Source organism: Hylaeus anthracinus, unplaced genomic scaffold (genome assembly GCF_026225885.1).
Source record: "Hylaeus anthracinus isolate JK02 unplaced genomic scaffold, UHH_iyHylAnth1.0_haploid 4, whole genome shotgun sequence".
Classification (NCBI taxonomy): Eukaryota; Metazoa; Arthropoda; class Insecta; order Hymenoptera; family Colletidae; genus Hylaeus; species Hylaeus anthracinus.
The window spans coordinates 8,461,605-8,481,924 of NW_026535289.1; the positions used below are offsets into that span (position 1 = coordinate 8,461,605).

The 20,320-nt window shown below is 45.0% G+C and overlaps 2 protein-coding genes across 5 annotated transcripts in view; both read left to right on the top strand.

Moving 5' to 3' along the window:
* The window catches only part of LOC128894501 (myocardin-related transcription factor B-like), a 237,342-nt gene extending 223,195 nt beyond the window's left edge, over window positions 1-14,147 (top strand). For 3 of the 4 annotated variants that reach the window (XM_054156259.1, XM_054156261.1, XM_054156262.1), the window contains 9 exons: window positions 3,501-3,797; window positions 4,002-4,381; window positions 4,833-5,117; window positions 6,395-6,535; window positions 6,609-6,792; window positions 6,928-7,227; window positions 7,419-8,062; window positions 8,376-8,894; window positions 9,114-14,147. In XM_054156259.1, the coding sequence (XP_054012234.1) occupies window positions 3,501-3,797; window positions 4,002-4,381; window positions 4,833-5,117; window positions 6,395-6,535; window positions 6,609-6,792; window positions 6,928-7,227; window positions 7,419-8,062; window positions 8,376-8,894; window positions 9,114-9,470 (3,107 nt within the window). In that variant the 3' untranslated portion in view covers window positions 9,471-14,147. The remainder of the gene's footprint in view (window positions 1-3,500; window positions 3,798-4,001; window positions 4,382-4,832; window positions 5,118-6,394; window positions 6,536-6,608; window positions 6,793-6,927; window positions 7,228-7,418; window positions 8,063-8,375; window positions 8,895-9,113) is intronic. The other variant, XM_054156260.1, reaches the window with a different exon arrangement.
* Window positions 14,148-14,404: 257 nt separating this feature from the next.
* LOC128894511 (aprataxin) lies at window positions 14,405-18,540 on the top strand. The gene is made up of 4 exons (XM_054156290.1): window positions 14,405-14,654; window positions 14,817-15,143; window positions 15,234-15,367; window positions 15,445-18,540. Exons 2-4 carry the CDS (start codon window positions 14,854-14,856, stop codon window positions 15,627-15,629), a joined length of 609 nt encoding a protein of 202 aa, XP_054012265.1. The 5' UTR covers window positions 14,405-14,654; window positions 14,817-14,853; the 3' UTR covers window positions 15,630-18,540.
* The last annotated feature ends 1,780 nt before the right edge of the window (window positions 18,541-20,320 follow it).

A 20,320-nucleotide genomic window follows, 5' to 3' on the forward strand; every position in this document is an offset into this window, starting at 1 on the left:
CATTTACTGCTTCCTGGACCCGAAGATATCGCGCGTTGCGCCGGGGGTAATGGTTTTTTCTGCGAAACGACTCGCGATGACGCTGTAAATCTGTTTACGGTGGACGATTAATTTCGCCTTCCCGCGCCGAATTTTAACGAACGCGTTTAATTCTTTTTTTGGGGGAGGAATGCTACGAGGGAGCGAACGAACCAATTTTCATCCGTCGAGCTACTAGATTTCTCTTAACGTCAAAAGCAGAAGACCACCTTAAGGCTGCATCAGGTCGTTTCTATGGAAATATTTACAACCCGGCGAAAATGTTGAAAAAGATTGAATTCATACCAGAGTGGGACTCGTTGTTATAAAGTGTATCGTTTCCACGTACGTCCAAAAGTCGAACAATGCGCGAGTTAAACAGCGGACAGCTGCTCCTTGTACCACGCGTCGTCTTCTACGAGCTTGCGAGCTAGTACGCGCGGAAACGGTTGCATAACCGACAAGATTTTCCGAACTGTGCGCCGCCTTATTATACAATACGATCGCCCACGCGGATCCAGAATGAATATCGCAAAGAAGCAACGCGTGTGGATACAAAGAGGAGTTAAGTACATCGATTAACAGGACAGTTTGTCAAGTCAAGCGTAGATAAAGCTGGGTCGCTCGAGACCCAGCAGTTTCAGAACGATATCGGTCATATTCTTTTTCTTCGCCTAGATTTTAAAAACTTTTGAGAGATTCAGTAAATAAAGGATAAAACCAACGAAGGCAAGGATTCTTGATTGCATCTCGACCAGCTACATCTGAACGAAGTACTATCTTCCAGACGCCAAATTTGTAAACCGATATTTGTGCACGTGTTCTATCAATCTTGAGAGCATTTAAGGTAGCAGGTAGCAGGTAGGAAATAAAATTATCTCCGTCAAAATATCGAAACCACTCGCCAGCCGGCCGTATAAATAATCGAAACACTTTTCTCACGCCTGTCAATCGCCGCTCGCAAGCTGCGTAACAGCTGTTTGGTTCTCGAAAACTTGATCGCGTTCCAACGAACGGCGACATTTATCGCCGCGAGCTAACGAGGCGCGCGTCGCCTCGCTTTGGTTCGGATTCGATAAGATCATAAATCGAAAATTGCGATTCCACGGTTACGACTACCGCGGATCACCGTACCACGGTCTGCGTCGTCCGATTGCGAATGATTTAGAGGAGTCGCTTCGCTTTTGCGGTCTGTTCTCGAACGTCTGCTGGTATCCCCTGCCGCCATTGGCCGCCTTGTTCGAGGCGGACAATTGGAATGCAACGACTTGCCATGAAATACGATTGTTTTTATCGTGTATGCTGTCGTTGCGATTGGAGTATTAACCAGTTTCCCTTTGATTGGGCAATTCGTTTCGATGGGAGCTGTTCGCGTTGGGAATAACGAAGTTCGACGTCCGTCGCTCCGAAGGACCACCTTGAGAATCTTCTTCGTCTCGATGCCACGCGATGCACTCCAACATGACCGAACTACATACAGATTCATAAGGCATCTTTCGCAATTGAAAATGGCTGATGGAAACCTCGTAAACGATAAATAGTATCCTTCGAAAAAGGGGTGCAATGGATTCAATCTAACAGTCTGCGGAACAAATGAAAAGGAATGAAGTAAAACAAACGATCCGTAGTGCCTGTATCGCAAGGCGAACTTTCCCATTATCTATTCCGAGTTAACAGCCACCGTTTATTCATTCGCAATGAATTTTAAGCGTTCCAGAAATAGAATACTTTATGTTCTGCTCGGTTTTGCAACGCCCCGGATTGTTCGAAAGTACAAGAAACGTTGGGAACCTTCCGTTCTGGGGAATTAGAAAAAAGGTGCACGGTGCACGCTTTCACCCAAACAGAGCGATTCCATTTGCATGAAACACTTTCGAGAGCCCGTTTCGGGAAGGAGCGGTAATTGCCTCCGATTTCGGTGGAAATATCACGGAGCCGGTCGCGAATTCGAGAAACTCGAGTATCGGGACGCGTCGAATAACGAACGTAGACGGCTAGGTTCGACCAGAAACCCAGTGGAACCGCAATGTTCGAGCGTTGCCTCGGCTCGGGAATTTATCGGACGAAATCCGCGTTTTCTAAGCTGGATATAGGCATCATTTATTTTTATGATCGTTCGCTGGTGGAATACCAGGGACCGGTGGCCGCGCACGTCCATCGCGAGCCGGTGATTTATGCGCGTTTCGATAGAAACTAGACAATTGGGTCACAGCTGGCTCGCGCGAAACACACGCACGCACCGACGAAGCCGATACACCGCCGGATACGCGTTTCGCCTAAGCGGACGCGCGTGGGTGAAACAAAAGCCGCGCCCGCGGGCCGAGAGGGATGGAAAGGAAGCCTAATTGAATCGAATCGCTCGTTTAATTTTAGAATTTCATTGTGCGCAACGCTCCCTTCCAGAAGATTTCCTCCGAGGATAACGACGAGGTGGAGGAATGCTCATCAACGCGTAATTTATTTTCGAGAGGCTAAAAATTCGCTCGTAAACGTTACACAAAACACGTTAAATGACCCGTTCACTGCTCAAATCGATTGAGTCCACTTTTTGAAAAAACTTTAATTTAAGTGTCAAAGCACTTGTTGGTACAGTCATAACTTTTGATATTTCATTGCTTTGCAAATCCTTACAAATTCTATGTTTTATCATCGATTACTATGATTTTCCCCCAATAAACATCGTACTATAATAATATCCGCGAGAATATCAATTAAAAAAAAATGTGACCCGAAACCGTCTCGACACAGGGAAACTGTTAACGCGAGTACATGGCTCGCGAGAAACGTGCGGAGTTACGTCGTTGCGCCGTAAACACGGTCGAAATTAAAGTAGAGCTGGAATTTATTAGGTATGTCGGCCGGGAGACGCGACGAGGCGTGATTCGTGCGCGTTTCCACATTTCCGTTGCCACGTCGCCCGCGCCGTAGGTGGTGCAAGCGTTTTATTCCGTGTAATGAAGCCGACCGCCGTCTGCGCGGCTCGTCCGGAAATAGTGGCAGGGCGTTCGCGTAGAGAAAACGCTTCGGGGATCATTTATTCGGGGACTTAATGGTGTTGTGGAATGCGCGAGCGAGAGAGACGGAGAGCGAACTGGAGACCGTTTGACGTTGACACCAAAATGGCGCCACGCGGGGAGACCTTTGAGGGCCATCATCCCGGAAATTGATGCGTACAGTATGCGTCGGAGGACACCCCTAAAAGCTTCAGAAGTGCTTTTTCATACGGCCCCGTTCTTTTATTAGATCGCGCCCTTTGGCGACTTCTGCGCGCATGGAAACCTCGATGAAAGTACCGACATTCTTTTCTCCGCGATTTAAAAGGGCATTCCTTCTCCTCGCGACGAAAATAATCTATACCTTATGATTTACGAATTATTCTAATTTATAACTTACATGATATTTTCAAATATGATAACATTGTACGTATACCGAAATGTTAGTTCGTTTACATAATTACATAAATAAAATTCGTACCGTTTCAGCGCTGAAGACGCCGCCAGCGTTCCACGAGCAAAGGAAGCAGTTGGAGCGAGCGAAAACCGGCGACCTACTGAAGGCGAAGATCCAGCAGAGACCGGGCCGGGAGGAGCTGGTGAGGCAGCACATCCTCGAGGATGTGGGTCACGTGGACCCAAGCCTGGCCGAAAGACAACGCATGCTGAAGAAGGCCAGGCTAGCCGACCAGCTCAACGATCAGCTCAGTCATCGACCCGGACCGCTCGAGCTCATCCAGAAGAATATTCTCCACACGGAGGAGCCCATCGAAAGGGCGGTCAAAGGTGAGCGTTCACGCATTCATCTCCTCTGCCTCCCGCGATCTTGATCGATGCCCTATAAAAAGTCTGCACGAAGAACCTTCTCGACACCCAAAGAGTAGCAGCAAGCATAACCGAAGACAATACTCGACGCTTCTCCAGTTCTCCTGGTCTCATTCGACCCTAGATGCTTTCTTTGCTAGAATATTTTCTAATCTGTCATTTCAGAGGGCCACATTCCCTTCAAGGCCACCTGCGAGGGCCAAGTAACGAAGCCTCAACACCCGGACCACTACATCACCTTCGAGGATGACTCTCAGAGTTCCGAAGGTGCGCCCTCGCCGCAGCTGGAGTCCCGATCGGACGTTCTGGAGACTGCGGCTGCCTCCGCGGGGATCGTCACTGTGTCCCTCAGCATCCCGACGACCGGCGGCGCCGTGGTCGTCTCATCCACGTCGCCGGTCTTTCAGCAAGCCGCGAACGAACCGACGATAAAAACTTTCGCGGAATTGTGCAACACCGTCGTTGGCTCGCAGCAGCAACAGCAACACCACCAGCAGCAGTCCCAGCAGCAACTGCAACATAGTCAGCAACATGCCTCCACGCAGGTGAGGCATTTCAAACCGAGTCTTCTAAATAAATCTGAGCGTACCGAATGCCAATATATTCACACGTTTGACAGCTGAAACAAACTCTTTCCAACTCTTGTATGTTCCGAGTCTGATACTTCAGTTCTGATATGTATATGCAAACCGATTCGCTGATCGGTAACCTCGATTGTTCTTGCATCGTATGTCACGCAATTCGTCAAGATCGCCACACGTGCATAGGCGACGCGAGTATATTCTTCGCGGAGAAAAAGGGGAGGTATTTAAAGATAATAACCGAGGAATGGCTCGGTAAGTTTGTAAGCTGTCGAACGCGAAAGAAACTTACCGAACCGAGCGCAAAAATAGATTTACGTCGGACGTTAAGTGCCGGTCATAAATTGGTGACCGACGATGTGGGCCGATTAATCGAGGATTCCACGGTGAAAAAAGCAACGATCTCTGTTAACAGGCGAGTCAGACGAACGGTCCATCGACGACCCTCCTTCCACTGGCGCCGGCGCCGAGTCCGATGTCCTTGGGTTCGACGACGTCCAGCCTGAGTCCCCTTTCCAATATCTCGATAGCGTCGCCCCCGGCACCACCGCCAGCCGCCATCACCCCGAGACCACAGCCGAGCCCGATAGCGGCATCCACGTGCCAGAGGAGCGACGCGCCTGGCAAGGATAAGAACAGGAAGAAGTCCAAGACCAAGAGCCAACCCAAAACGCGCACCATCAAGTTCCACGAGTACAAGGTAAGCTTCTGTTCGAACGTTAGACATGCCGAGGGGTGGGTAGAACGTATGAGCTAGCTGGGGTGGGTCGAGACGGTTGAAACGTTGGAAAATCTTTGGAGGATTGCTAGGATCCGCGTCCTTGACCCTTTGCTTCCAACGCTTTCAAGTGTTTTATTTGAAATTTACTTTAACGACAACGCGTGCGCGACGTCTATTTGGACATGATAGAATGTCGAGTGGGATTCGACAAAGGAGCTCCTGAGATAAAAATTCACATCGTCACACTTTACGTAGGAGTGCAATTGCTTAACCTCCGAAGTTTACAAGCTCTTAGATTCGAGGACAACTATCAACTTTCCTATGATCCTATCTTGTAAACGAAAATCAGTCGATTCACGTGAGTCTGTAGCTTTCACCGTCGATTCGTTCCTGCGTCTGGATAGGCGTGAACGCCGGAGACAAAGAAGAAGCGGCAGAGACGCGGAGGTCGCGGAAGCTAAAAAGACAAAGCGGCGAAAAGAAAGCTGGGACGAGAAGGGCTAAAGGAGAAAAAAAAGGTGGAGAGAATAAGGCCGAGCCGGAGAAAGAGGAATCGCAGAAGAAGTAAAAGCAAAGTAAAAACGGGCACGGACGGCCGGTAAATCTCTGCGTCCGGTAGCCCGCGAAGAAGCAGTCTCTTTCTACCGCGTTCGACATCGAAGGGAGAGAAGAAGCACGGGAGAAGATCGTATCGGGTGATTAACTCTCGCGATCTCCTCGAAGGGCCCGGGGCCCACCTCGTTAGCTCTGAGTAATTCGAGCGCTAATTGCACCTAAGAGCGTGGAAGCCAGGGAGTGGATCGAATGGGGTCCAAGGGGAACCAAAACCCACGAATAGGTGGCAGGGCCCGGGCCACGCTCCCGAAACATTCGGGATATGGCATGGCCGGCGTGAAAGCGAGCCGGGAATGGGCGTGCAAATGAGGGCGCAGAAAACATCTTGATGTATCATTTATCACTCGCGCCACGGTCTCTCCTACGTCTACCGTTCTCTGTCCACTAACTCGATTTCTGCGTTAGTTTTTGCCACGCGGACATTACCAGGAGTTGTACTCTGATTTTTCGAACCAATGAAACGTCTCAAGTAACCGCCAACGAGAAGAACATCGCGATGCTTCCAGAAGCTTTCCGAAAGTAGTTTTCCAATAGTGAGACAAATTATATTAGAATAGAGAAGTAGGTTCCACAGGAATTAAGATAGATTCGTTTCCAAAACCTTTATTACTACTTAACGTCAGACAATGTTCTGTTACCAGGGCCCGCCAAACGCGCAGAAGACGTCGGTATCGTCGACGACTTCCGGCCTCGGTTCCGCGCCGCCTGGCGAGACCAGCTACGAACTACTCCTTCAGCAGCAACAGCTCTTCCTTCAGTGGCAGCTCGAATGGCAGCACAAGGTACGTTGCGAGCCGTGGAAATCGATCGTTAGGCAAATAAAAGCTTTAACGTTACCTTCGTTTCGTTGAACAGTACCCTCAGATCATCCTACCGGCAGCGCAGAAGCCACTGTCCCTCACCAGCAGCGCTGCCAGCGATGCCGGAAGCATCAGCGGAAGCAGCGCGAACGCGCCCAGCCCTGCACCCTCAAACTCCTCGAACAACCCCTCGGAGCAGCCTCCGTTAAGGCCTCTGGGCAAGCTGGAGGAAATGAAAGGTATACTTCCAAAGTACAGTCCCAATCAGCGTACCGTCGAAAATTAATCGTCGCGCGAAGATCGACGATACGATAGTAAACGAAACGCTTTAACAATGCCAGCGATTGACCCGTGGATAAACGTTGCCTTTTCAGTAAGCGATCTCAAAGTGGAACTGAAACGTCGAAACTTACCGGTGTCTGGCTCCAAGCCACAGCTGATCGAGCGATTAAAGCCGTTCACGGAATTGTCTAGCGGCAACTCGACGTCTAGCTCAAATGGTCCACACGTGACGCACATGGGCCACATATTGATGGATACCCCAGGACCGGTGACATCCGACGAATCAAGCTCCCATGCCAAGAGCCCGAGCTCGGCCATAAAGGACGAACCCAACAGTCCGAGGATGGATTCCCCGCATGGAAGTGAACACGACGATCCGTCGAGCCCGCCAGGTATTACTTACGTTTCGTTACGATAACGTTTATACACGTTTTCTGAATATCCGTGACTCTGAGTGGCGAATACGTGAACACCTATCTTACATTTCATTTACTTCAACATTGTTTTCACCGTGTATATCAATCGCGAAACGTTTCGGAATGAATCGCACGTGGATATTTTCACGATGCAGCCCGTGTTTCAGGAGACGACATCATCAAAGAGCAAAGAAAGCGGATAGAAGAGCTGCAGCGCGAACTGTACAAGTCCCAGCAACAACTTCAACAGATCCGTCAGACTCAGCCGACCACCGTTCACGCTGAGAAGCTGGTGCTTCAACAGCACATACAGAACAAGATGCAGCAGCAGCAGCTGGCACTGCACTTGCAACAACTGCAACACTTGCAGCAGCAACAGCAACAGCATCAGCAGCAGCAACAGCAGAACCACCAGCAGTCACAGCAGCAGACGCAACAACAGCACGCCGCCTTCCAGCAACTGAACGCGAAGGCCAGCCTCGCGGCGTTCCTGCAGGCGCAACCGAACAACGCTGCCACCATTCTTGATTCCTCCACTTTGACAGCGATCAATAACAAGAAAAATCAAGCCAAAAATAGCGCCACCGTTCAAATACCTACCGCGATCGTTCTGAATCTGGCCAAGCCAGCGAAACTAAACGGTTCGCTGCTCGGTGCACTGGTGGCTCAGGCGCAGGCACAGCAGCAGCAACAGCAGCAGCAGCAGCAACAACAGCATCAACACCACCAGCATCAGCAACAGCAGACGGCTCCGTCCGAGGACAGCAAACCGCCTCCGCCTCAATACGACGAAGCCGCTAAGCTCCTAAAAGTGAGAATACTTTAAACTTCTAGCACCAGACAGAGCTGATTTCTTTTATTATTCTTGGAAATCACTATTTTGATTGCCTCATGTCGCATATAAGAACAACTTTGAGAAAATTAATATGAAATTCATCATTTATCATATTCTTTCAGCTCATACAATTGATTCCTTCCATTCCTACTCAAAAGACTGAAAAATAGGAAAAAAATAGGTGGTGTTACAGTTAAGCTCTGCAGTGTGTTGCTTAGTTTCAGTTATACGACACGAACAGAATTCTTAAATTACTCTTTACGAGACAAAGTCTATTCTGTATATTCAGGTAAAAATTGAGCCAGTCCAGAAGAACCACATCAAAAGCCAAGTTGTGGACGATGTGCTGGAGATCCTTATAAAAAATGGCGAGCTTCCACCGAGCGCTGCGCAGGACCCAGCCACCCCCACGACCCCCAACAGACAGCTCCAGCAGAACCTGGTGTTCACCGCGCCAGCCGACAGCCAGACCCACTCGTTGGTGTTCACCGCTGCTAGTCCGATCAGTCCGATCAGCCCGATAGCGATGGAGGTTACCCAAAGCGATTGTGTGAGTTCCCCGGCACCGGCACCGCCGCCGCTACCGCCACCATTGCCTTTGCCGACGTTCTCCATTCAGTTACCCTCCGCGTTGCAACAGTTGCAGCAACAAGAGGAGATGTCGTCCTTCGGCACGGACCTGCTGACGTCGGAAGCCGAGCTGGACACGGCGATGCTCCTCAGTCCTCAGTCGGGTCAGCAGTCGTCGCCCGATCCCCAACCACCCCAAGAAGTGACGTCGTCAGACAACGCCAACTTAGACCTCAAGGTAAGTTCAATCCAGATGAAATTCAGCTAACGAGATACATCGCTCAACTGTAACACTGATTCTCTATTTTCTATAAAATAGAAAATCAACGTCGGCGCATGTAAGCGGAGCTATTAGTACTTATATATTTCCTAAAACTAATTTCTTAAGTGTAATGGGCCTGACCGACTCCTGATAGTGAACGCGAGTAATGCCGCACATTCTCTGTTATCTCCCCAGGAGCTCGGGTTAGATCTAGAGACCCTGGACACCATGGACTTCGGCCAGCTGGACTGCGACCTGGGCGTCAAAATGGAAGCCCCCCAGGAGCTGATGGACATCGGTGACATGCCCATGGACATGGACGACTCGGACTGGTTGGACTCCCTGATGCCCCAGTCGCCACCGACCGCTTCCACGACGATGTCCAATCATCAGCCGACACCCTCCATGAGTCTTTCCTCAGGAACGGACATCTACGACCCTTTGTTGGCCAGCAGCCAAGACCCGTTCGATCTCTTCAACATGGAGGACTCCGACTTCAAAATGTCCTCCGATCTCTCGCTGACTTGGGACAAAGTCGACTTCGCGACCTAGCCCGAGATACCCCTGAGGGGCTCGGCCTTGTGTACTTAACTGTCCAACGGGGAACGAAGGAGCCTTCGAAACACATAGACGACTCGACCACGGCAAAAGCCACGAAAGTGCTACGCGTGTTGTGTGAATTAGTCTGTGACTGGTGCATTTTGGCGGATCGTATCGCTCGACGATACGTATTCGTGGCAGATTCCAGCGGTGCCTCGCGTGGACGCCGAACAACGTACTTACCGCGCGGTACTCGTGCTTCTGGGACGAACGGAGCAGAGGACTATCGTGCGAATATAGGAGTAAAATAGCTGTATAATTTTCACGTGCGAGATTTTAGGTGAGTAACTTATACACCACGCCCGCGGACGATGCACAATCACGAGCCATCGGAGCGTGAAGACGCAAGGACGGGAGCACGGAGCGAGATACCGCGTAACAGACGTTTCTAAAGGGTCTTTGCTGAGCATTAATGTGCACGATTGCACTTCGGTCTTCCTCGGTCGGTAGATGGAACCAATATCCACGGGAGCGTCGGTCTTTTCGTTTCCTGCGCAGCTCGATCGAGATCGTACGGATCGTTCACTGAAAGTGGTCTCTGTATATTGGATGAAGTACGAGGCTTACGAGGGTAGGCCTCTGGCAGCCATCTTTGAGAATTTGCCACGTGAACTATCTGAACAGCGACTACGTTCTAGTACTATTAGAATATATGTACTAATTCTATACACTGGGAATACAGAAGACGCGAAAATCCGTGAAATATATTACATGATATATGTACTTTAAAAGTATATACGTGATTATAATCTTGAAGGAAAAATGGTATTCGTTATCGATGGAATATACATATACAGTTCGTACTGTACTACTTTGAATTTCTTACGAACACTACAAATATTTGGAAATGAAATTTACAGTATATGCATGATAATATACGAATACAAGAGACTGCAAAAGTGCACAGAATGTCACGAACCAGTAAAAGAAAAACTGCTACGAAGAGAGTAGTAGCGCAGTACCTCAATCGCCATGCATGCGACGCATGTGGATTTTCCCAAAAATGGTAGCCTCCAGATCCTCGCAGAGGCTATAGGTCTATGCCACATCCAGTACACATAGATCAGTGATCGCAGTGACGACGCAACGGCAACCGACGGTCGTCCCGCTACCGTAAACAAGATGACAACGACGCTGTCTTCAAAATTCTCCAAAGAATCTCCTTGCGAGCGTTTTTAGCTAGTTTTTACTATCCAGTCTACAGTCGTGTGTTGCTTGAGTTTTAATAACTCCGAATAGCGTGTGTGTTAAACAGGAAATATCGGGAAAGCCGCGTATAGGTTTTTCTCGTATGCTTCCCCTCAACACCCACCCAGCCACCCCTCCTGCTCCCTCTAAGAATAAAATAAAAAACTCAACCATATACAATCGTAATAATATAATCGGATAATTATTACATTTACGGGAATCTAATATAAATGTAACGATCGTAAAGGCTATGTATGTCTGTATGTGTACGTACATATACCTATACATAAGAATATATGTAAAATACAATGATACAGGCTGCGTCCTAAAGCCGTGGTGCGGTCGAAGAAGAACGAAATAGAAAATGCTAACACAAAAAAAAAAGGAAAACACGAAGAACGGAAAAGAAAAACAGAAGTAAGCAGAAGTCGACGGCTTTCCCGCACAGCTATATAATTTTCTAAGCAAGAGCATGTGATGTTAGAGGTTACATACTACGTTACTTTAATCACACAGTAATCGCATAGAAATTTCGGAATGGGTGCGGTCAATGATGTACCGATGTCAGGCTAACGTGCGGTTCTCCCGTTTCTTTTTATTCCCCTCTAACGAATCTTTTTTGTTGTTTTTTTGTGACATTCCATGTTTCCAAACACGCACGAGCAAGAGATCCAAGCTAAAAGTTGAAGGATTCGTCCCAGAATTTTGATTGACTGCTCCCTCTCGTCTAGTAAATCGACCTTATATAACTTAGGCCCTGTTAAGTGCCTATCGGTAATATTTATCTGATAACAATAATAATATACAATTATTAGAGATAGAAGTGAAAATAAAGATGTACTCGTTTTGGGGGAAAACGTTAAGAGAATCTTTAGAGAGGAGGCCAGAGAGTCTATCATTTTTCTGAGACACCCTTCGCAGAACCAAATGGCTTCGTACGTAGACGTTACGATAAAGGATCGCACTGCCTAAATCGGTAATAAGGAGAGAAAGTCGTGAATGCGAGATGTGTCTCCGAGCGTGGATAATGCGTGAAAATGTATGTGAGTGCCTGGAAACGGTATCAGCGTACGTGATCAACGATGGTGCTAAACGAAATCCTAATTAAAGCTATCAATTGTCCTCGAGACGCCGCGGTTGAATCGCGAAACATCCTTGCACAATCGAGTGCAACTAAATTATCAACGTTGATACCCACAACAATGGCGACGTAATTCTGACAAATTATCGTAAGACTGTGCCCAGCAGCTGTCAAAATTTCTAGGCTTCGATCAATGAAGCTTGCATCTGTAAAAAGCCAATTTATTTCTCTATGATTGGCGTAACTTTGAACAAAGAATTCGATACCGCAAAGAGTGTTTCGTCGATTCACGTAGATTAAACGTGAATCCCTTGTTTTAGCGATCGGAAGTGGCACTGTGGCAAGCGAAATCCTATCATCATCGTTCACCCCAATATCGCGCAACGAAGAAGCAGCAAAAGAATGCAACATTCCAAACGTTCACGCGCAAAACAGAGAAACATCCCGTGGCCCTCGAGACACCATGTTCCAAAGCTAGAAACAGCCGGGGAACCAAACGCGACTCGTTCTCCATTTCCGAGTACTCTCCAGCTGAACGCCAACTACGAAGGAAGCCTCGGTTAACGCGCTTGCCGTGTTGTACACTCTGTCTTTTACTACAGTTATTTAATACAGGATGTCCAGAAATTAGCGCGACGCTTGACTCGCGTTTTAGTCACTACGGAAATTTTTGCCCTCTTGGTCGAGATCCATTCGAAAACCGTGCATTTAGGTGGAACCGCTTCCCTTCGATTCGTCCGTTCGATCCGATTATACAAGTCGCTTCGTAACCACGCTACTAACTCTCTGCATTTAAATTCTCTAATCGCGCGATAAGCAAGGAGAAAGGGAGAGAACTAAATAAAGAGCTGCGCCCCAGCGCTGGGAGAATAAAGGGGGGAACATGGTGCGTGATCGGGGTTGAGAATCGTGCCAAAAAATATCCTTGCCACCGCGTATCGCTTCGTCATACGAAACGTACCACCCGTTGCCATGACAATAAGAGTTTTCTTTAGCGTGTTGTAAAGTAATTATTGTATCATACATGAATCGAAATCGAGGGGAGTACCGCCCACAGAGTGATGTCCACAAAGCTTCACGTCAGCTTTCTTCACTCCCGTTATCGTGAACATGAATGCTACTTCAGTTTCATTCGTGGCCAACGACTTTGATCGAAGCAAAATTAACCCCTCAAAATACTCAACTGAGAACGACAAAAATGTTATGTTTAAAAAGTCATTAGGAAAATGTTATGTCAATGGCTCCTGGTATTTTCCTTCAGGAGAAATTTAATAACTCTTAATAGCCTGAATGTTTACAAAATCATAGATGCATGAGCAATCAATCGTTCATTTCTTTTTATAAGTTTGAAAAATTATAATAAACTTCGATGGGGGTCGATCCATGATGGCCTTGAACAGTCAATTAATTTTACTCGATTATATTTTGTTTCTGTTTTAACACGTTCGCTGCCATCGTTCGGTTGCAAAACCCAACATTACACTTATAGTCATTTTATTCAGCGTAGCGCATACTTTCAATTGCGTACGAATACTCGTATTAAAGAGGCACAACTGAATATTCTAACTAATATAAAACTGGGCCATAGGTCGGACTTCATTTGTTTTGTGGTAGCGAGCGTGTCAATGTATCGCAGCAAATATCGTTGCTTGTCGTCGCGATCCCGCGATTATTTCACTTTCTTCGAATCATGAAATCTGTCGATGATTGATTGATCGATTTTGTCAGGCTGTGCGAATCTGGTAGTCTGTGTCGTGGAGACGCGTAACAGTGTCTTTTTGTTTGTATAATCGAGCGTGTGTGAGAGCGTGTGTCAGAGAGTAGCGCGCGATGAAAATATAAATAATTAAAAAAAAAACCAAGAAGATGAAGAAGAAGAAGAAGAAGAAGAAGAAGAAGAAGAAGAAGAAGAAGAAGAAGAAGAAGAAGAAGAAGAAGAAGAAGAAGGAGAAGAAGAGGCAGCGATTAGATGAAATTTGACATCGTGGACGTGACTGTAATCGTCTCTGTATAGTTTTTTGCAAAATATATCGTGTATAGACGTACTGCGTGCGGTTGCGCCGAAAACAACAAAAGTTTAAAAAAAAAAAGGAAGAACGATTGTGCGAACACGCGCTTGCGCGTGCGCAAACACACACACACACACACATACAATCACACGAACATATTTTGTATGAGCATGCGAAGAAAGAAATGGTATAAGTTTTGTTAAGTATCTATGAATTTATTGTAATGATATGTACGTTTAAGTAACGATCACGTAATTATTGCTAGAGAGAGTGTTATTTATTTTTATTTGTTGCAAATTTATCGATTGCCTTCCATTTGAGTAAATAAATAAATCTAAAGTTATTCGCTAAGATGTACGTTTATTTTCCTGATGATTTCCCGCGGCACGTCATTATGTTCATAAATCATTTCTATGCGATTGTACAAATAAATACTTATCAATTAATAGTAGAAAATGTGTGAGAACTTAGGCTTTTACTTTATTACTTGACTCTCGTATTTAATGCATCGGAAGAACTTCGCGCGGAAATTCCTTTTAGAGATATCTATTTATACCCCAAGCATGCGCAGTAACGCTTCCGAAGTACTGAGTTTATCAGTACGTAAACGTCAAATCGAATCAATTCCACGGTCTGTTAATTCGAAGTTTAAGAAAGTTAAACAAGTGTAAACACAATGAAAACCGACAACAATGTGTAATATCGATACTCCGAATATAATACGACTCCGAGTACAAATCAATCCAACTCCGTGCACTTATTCGCGTTTCGTGTTTAGCAATAAAAATCGTACAGCAAACCTAACCTCAAAAATGTTTATATTATAATTGTAACTAGTGTAAAATTTCTAGGTGACAAGTGAGTACCTTGCATTGGTAGCGGTACCTTCATTCTCTATGTTTCATTGATAAACAGAAAATTATAACACAATTGAAATAATACGAAATTACCATGTACATAAAATGCGATGTTTTACTACTTATATCATGGATGATTGCCAATAGTGAATATACATTTTAGAAAATATCAGTACCTGAAATCTAAGTTAATTGTAAAGATGAAACGCAAACCAAAAGTGATAGCAACTGATGCAACAGCCCCAAAGAAACAACATTGGGCAACAGGTTTACTTGTTTCTATGGAAGATCCTGATCTTAAAGTGAAGGAGGATGATAAAGTGGTTGTCATCAAAGACAAATATCCAAAAGCCCAATTTCATTTCCTGGTCTTACCAAAAGTAAACATACCTTCTTTATGGCATGTAAAAAAAGAAAATGAAGATTTGTTGCTTCACATGGCTAAAGTTGCAGAAGATATAACTAAGGAACATAAGGATTCAGAATTTTTGTATGTATAGATAATGCAAAGAATATCTATATTGCTAACCAGGTGGCCATAGTATATAATAAGGTAATGCATTCAACATATTATTTACAGTATTGGATATCATGCTGTACCTAGCATGCAACGGTTACACTTGCATGTAATTAGTACAGACTTCAACAGTTCCTGTTTAAAAACAAAATATCACTGGAACTCGTACACAACTCCGTTCTTTTTACATTCTAAGGGTAAGATGTACATCTTATACTATTCACGATGAATGCCACTCTTTCGCGAGAAGCGCTTTATGTTTTTTCGGTTACAGATATTTGCAAGGAGTTGCACGAGAAAGGCGAGCTCAAGAAGCTGAAAACCGAGGACAGCGCCGAGCATCTTAATACTCCACTAAAATGTCACAAATGTCCCGCCACTCCGAAAAATATGCCCGAGTTGAAAAAACACTTGTTGACACATTTACCGAATCGAAAAAGTAGCGGCAGCTCCGATTAATGCAGCGATGATAAATGACCATCGCGAACGGGACAATTTGAATTAAAGTTAATTATTTGCAATAGCGACGACACCACCGATTTCATTAGTATAAGAGTATGTTGGATAGGGCATGTCGCTGAATTTTTATGACAATTTTCTTCGTTGATCCGGTTTCGTTTCCAAACCGAAACACTCCTAGTACGAAGTACCCAAAACTCTCTAATAAATCTATCTTAACTTAAATTGTTATCAAAACATTCGATGACATGTCCCCCTATACATACTCGAAGGACGTTGAAATCGACGAATTCAACGCTATTGTAAATCATTGCCGAATTGAATAATGAATTATCTATTTTAACAATTAAATGTCTTTCTCCATTCTGTGGTTCCCTAAGTTATAGCCAAGCTTAACGCAAAACATGTTGTTATCTTATCCAGTATCAATTAGCGTTAAAAATCCAGAAGCCCAGGAATGGGCAAGTGGACTCTACGAGTATAAACATCACGGGACATTGGTGAAGCACAGCTACGAGCCATATGACGTCACAGCGAGATAAGACGGTAGAAATAATCGTAGTAATGGGGACGATCCAGCACTTATCGCGTACACTCGCATACTAACAACGCCGATACGACCCATTCCTGCGGTGCTTCCTATCAGTCATTCTTATTGTGACGTCACTTTCCTTTCGCGTACTCCGTGACGAGACTCACTCTATACCTGAGAGTCAAAGTTGTTCATTCCTGTTGTAGACATTTGAACGCTGACGTGGTCAAAAGTACGATTTTAGAATATTCAATGACTAGGCGATGTAATTAGTGCGAAATGTACGTTAAGGTTCTGGTAAAAAAAAAATATATATATATATATATCATTCTATATATTATCATAATTTTCCGTTTCCCATTTTCATGTGATAACATTTCACTCCTGAAAACTTGATCATCCTTCGATTTTTGATGACTAGCGATCCTCAGTTTTTAACACGAAGCGAGACCTCAGCATAATTATAAAAGGTATCCGCTGGGATGGGAGGGTATAGGTATCGATTAATACACAGATGTACGGTATTTCGGAAAATTTACTATAAATAAATTTGATGTTAATATTAATAGGTCTTGTCGCCTATATAATATCAATTACATGCTAACTATTTACAGAGTCTTCTTATCCGATGTGAAGTATTTAATGTGTATAAGTGACGCGTTGTGTAGATGGTGTCAATGTGTAAGTGTAGTTTAGTCTGTGTACATTTAGTAATACTGCAATTAATAGTTGAACCGTCCTTCTTACGCCGAAACGGTAGCCATTCGAATAGTCGCAAGGCCATGGCTGTTATTGCTTACGTAGTTTGCGTCAGTGAATCCAAACGATTTTTGTTTCATTTTTGTTACATCCGTGGATCCCGCTTGTTTTAAGTATTCGTTCTACTCTTACGTAGTATAAATTACATTTAGCTAATCGCGTTTCGCCTCCGATCGCGTCGATCGTGTATCGTCTCAACAAATACGGCTAGAGATTTTTAAGTTTTTCTCGGCTAAGAGTAAGTGGAACTATGGTACAAAAGGAGGTGGAGCGCCGGCCTCTCCATGAGGGGCCAGGAATCCGTGGACCGGTCTCCAAAATAACGAGGGAAAACTATTTTAAATACAATAAAAGCGACTACCCGCCCCCTCGGGTCGGGAGAAGGAGCCGGCGCTCAGGAAAGCACGCGTTTCCATCAAAAAAGTTTGCAACGCCTGCATAAAACGTAGAACCTGCAAAGTTTACCAACGGTTGGAAACGTCGCGCGGGGATGCCGTGTCACCGACCCGTGTCGAACGCCTCGAGGGTCGATGAAACGACGGAGACGCGATCCCCCAACGCGAAACGAAGCAACGAACGGAGGCAACACGTCAAAGGGAGCGAGGAACTTTTTAATCGGACTTGGCCGTGAACGATCGAGGCGTCCATGTCTCTACCAAACAACCGACTGGACACCTCGGATCTTTAACAAACTCTTTTGACGCGCGCTTCGTTTCGACGGAAAGATCGCGTCGCTTTTACTTTTACCTAAAACTCGATTCCCAGTTGCGGCTCAACGGATGCTCGGGCAAAGCTCACGCTCAACAGAAAATAATATCAACATCGTGTAATAGAATCGTAATAGGGCACCTCAACCTTCCTATACATACTTCGCATGGTACTGCAATGCATTGCAGATTGTATTTTGTTTTAACGGTAGCCGATGCAGCGTGGTTGCCCGAAATTCGGTATTCTGGCGACCCTTGTACCATTAACATGAATTTATTAAACTAACTCTTCTCTTCACCCAGAGTCTGACATTATTGATAGATTAGCGAATATATCGTGATATTATGAATTGTGTCATTTAAAAAACATTGTTGAAAATTTGAACATTGAGAAAGGACCCTGTGTGATTTACAGAAGTTGTAAATTGATTGATAAGATAATTGAGTTATTTGCACAAAATCGCCTAGGTATTCAAAATATTATGATATTGTCATAGACTGTTTGAAGATGAAATCAGTTAATTTAAGATTAAGAGAAATGGATTTACCAACGTCTGGTACAAGGCAGAGTTGATAAATCGAGTGACGCAGGTTGACCCGAATGGAAGCTGGATACAAATGTAGTGCCAGCATTGGTTTTAGACGCGAGCGTACTTCTCGCTGCTTGAGTTTGCCATGGGCACCCCTTGAGCACCGATGGAAATCGAAACACGCACGCCATCGAGACGCTATCCCTCGTGACCGTGGAAACGGAAAATGCGAGGGAGGGTGGGGAAGGAGGTACAAAGGGGTAACAACTGTAGGAATTCCTCCTCGCGATCGATTCTCACTATAGTTGTGGAAGAAAGAAACGTGGAGGAGACGGAAGCTCGCCGAGACCACGTGCCTCCCTTTCGCCCGCAAGCACCGTACGTGGCGCGCCAAAAGCGGTCATTTCGGGAAGCCACTGGGCGCAAGGACAATGCCGATCCGCGAACGAATCACCATTATTTCGAGCATACTCGGGCGGCATCTTGATCACGACGATCGACCGTCTCTCCGTCCATGGATCATTCCTCCGAATACCCTGTTTAAGTCTTCTAAGTGTCGCGAGGAGAAGGTGCTGGCTCGAGGGACCTTAACCGTACATATGTGTATACATATGTATATATAGTTTGTATATACAGTACAATGCGTCACGGTGAATCGCGTACGCGATCGAGTCGTTTGCCGTGGGTAACGTCAACGAAATATTAAATCTACACGCGCGTCTCTTGACCTAAACCTAACGTACTGTTCTTTATACACGATTTCCCTAACTACTATGCACAATTCATAAATACTTTGTATATCTGTGTACGCATATATGTTTTGTATATATATGTATATATATACTTTTTACATAATATATAGAATATTTATGTATAGATAATATACAGGCAATATCGTACAGTTTTCGGCAACGACTGGATCGCGCGGACGCGCATTCACGTCGAATAGCGTCTCGATGCGTGCGAACGACGAACGCGGCAGTATTATTTACAGTGTACCTAGGAGCGTTACGTACAACGATGATAATAGTAAATATAGTAGTCGAACGCATACGTACGCGACGATCGCGCCTACGGTATTAATATAATAATCGTATAGTAATAGTGGTAATAGTAGTAGTACTAGTAAATAATAATCGCAGTGGTGGTAGCGGTAGTGGTACTAATAAGTCTGTTTGTGTGTATGTTTATAAACACCTACGTAAACGCGTGCGTAGATCCGTTAATCGATTCTAACGTAAAACGAACAAGAATAAATAATTGCGCGGACGAGAATACGGTTATGTAATAAATCGAAAAAAAAAAAGAAATACTAAGAATCGAAAAAATGGGGACGGAGGCGAAACGAAAAACAAAAAAAACGAAACGTGAAATCGCTTAAATAATAATGTCGAAAAGTTACGAGAGGGGAAAATACTTGTGTCGGTAAATACGACGAATAATCGATAACGATAACGCGAACGACATGTAACTATAGTGGCGTTACTAAATACTAGGAAAATTAAGATTAATAGTAAGAATGATAATGATAATAGTTTTGAACGCGACGACGACTGTGCTTGGTTATGCATGTGTCGTTTGTGTACATGTTGAATGTGTGTGTGTGTGTGTGTGTGTGTGTGTAATTTTTTGCATCTAAGCGGGATACTGCTACACCTTAAAGCAATCTTTTTAAACGATTCTCTATCGACTACCTACTTAATTCATAGGGTCACGTTCAAGTGTGTCAAGTCTTTCACAGGGGGAAAAGAGCCTCGCGTTCTCTTCCCATGCTCCACCGCTTCCACTTTTGTACAACGAACGTTTCTCCTTCTTTTCTACGAAGAAACTACCATTTCTACGAAACTTTCGCTTCGAATTATGATCTAAATTTGCTTGTCCATTTAATTCCCGGCTATACACGCACACACACATATGTTGTTCGATTTCGAGTCCGCGAGGGCCAGAACGGAGGCGCGAGACGAAGAAGAAAATTCGATCTAAGAAGAAAACGAAAGCGGAAAAAACACCGTGGTTGGACAACGATATTTTTGTACTTACGAAGATTTATCTATATCTAAATAATTAACTATCTAATTAACTATCTATCTATCGAACACTATTTTAGACGATTAGTGGACGCTTTACGAAGCCTGCTCTTCGTGAAAAATCGCGCTAATATTT

Bases quoted from the DNA above. Each gene is read 5' to 3' on its own strand.
- LOC128894511 (XM_054156290.1), top strand. From the start codon at position 14,854: ATGAAACGCAAACCAAAAGTGATAGCAACTGATGCAACAGCCCCAAAG. The intron at 15,144-15,233 runs GTATGTATAGAT...TATTATTTACAG, and splicing joins CATAAGGATTCAGAATTTTT to TATTGGATATCATGCTGTAC. The intron at 15,368-15,444 runs GTAAGATGTACA...TTTCGGTTACAG, and splicing joins GTTCTTTTTACATTCTAAGG to ATATTTGCAAGGAGTTGCAC.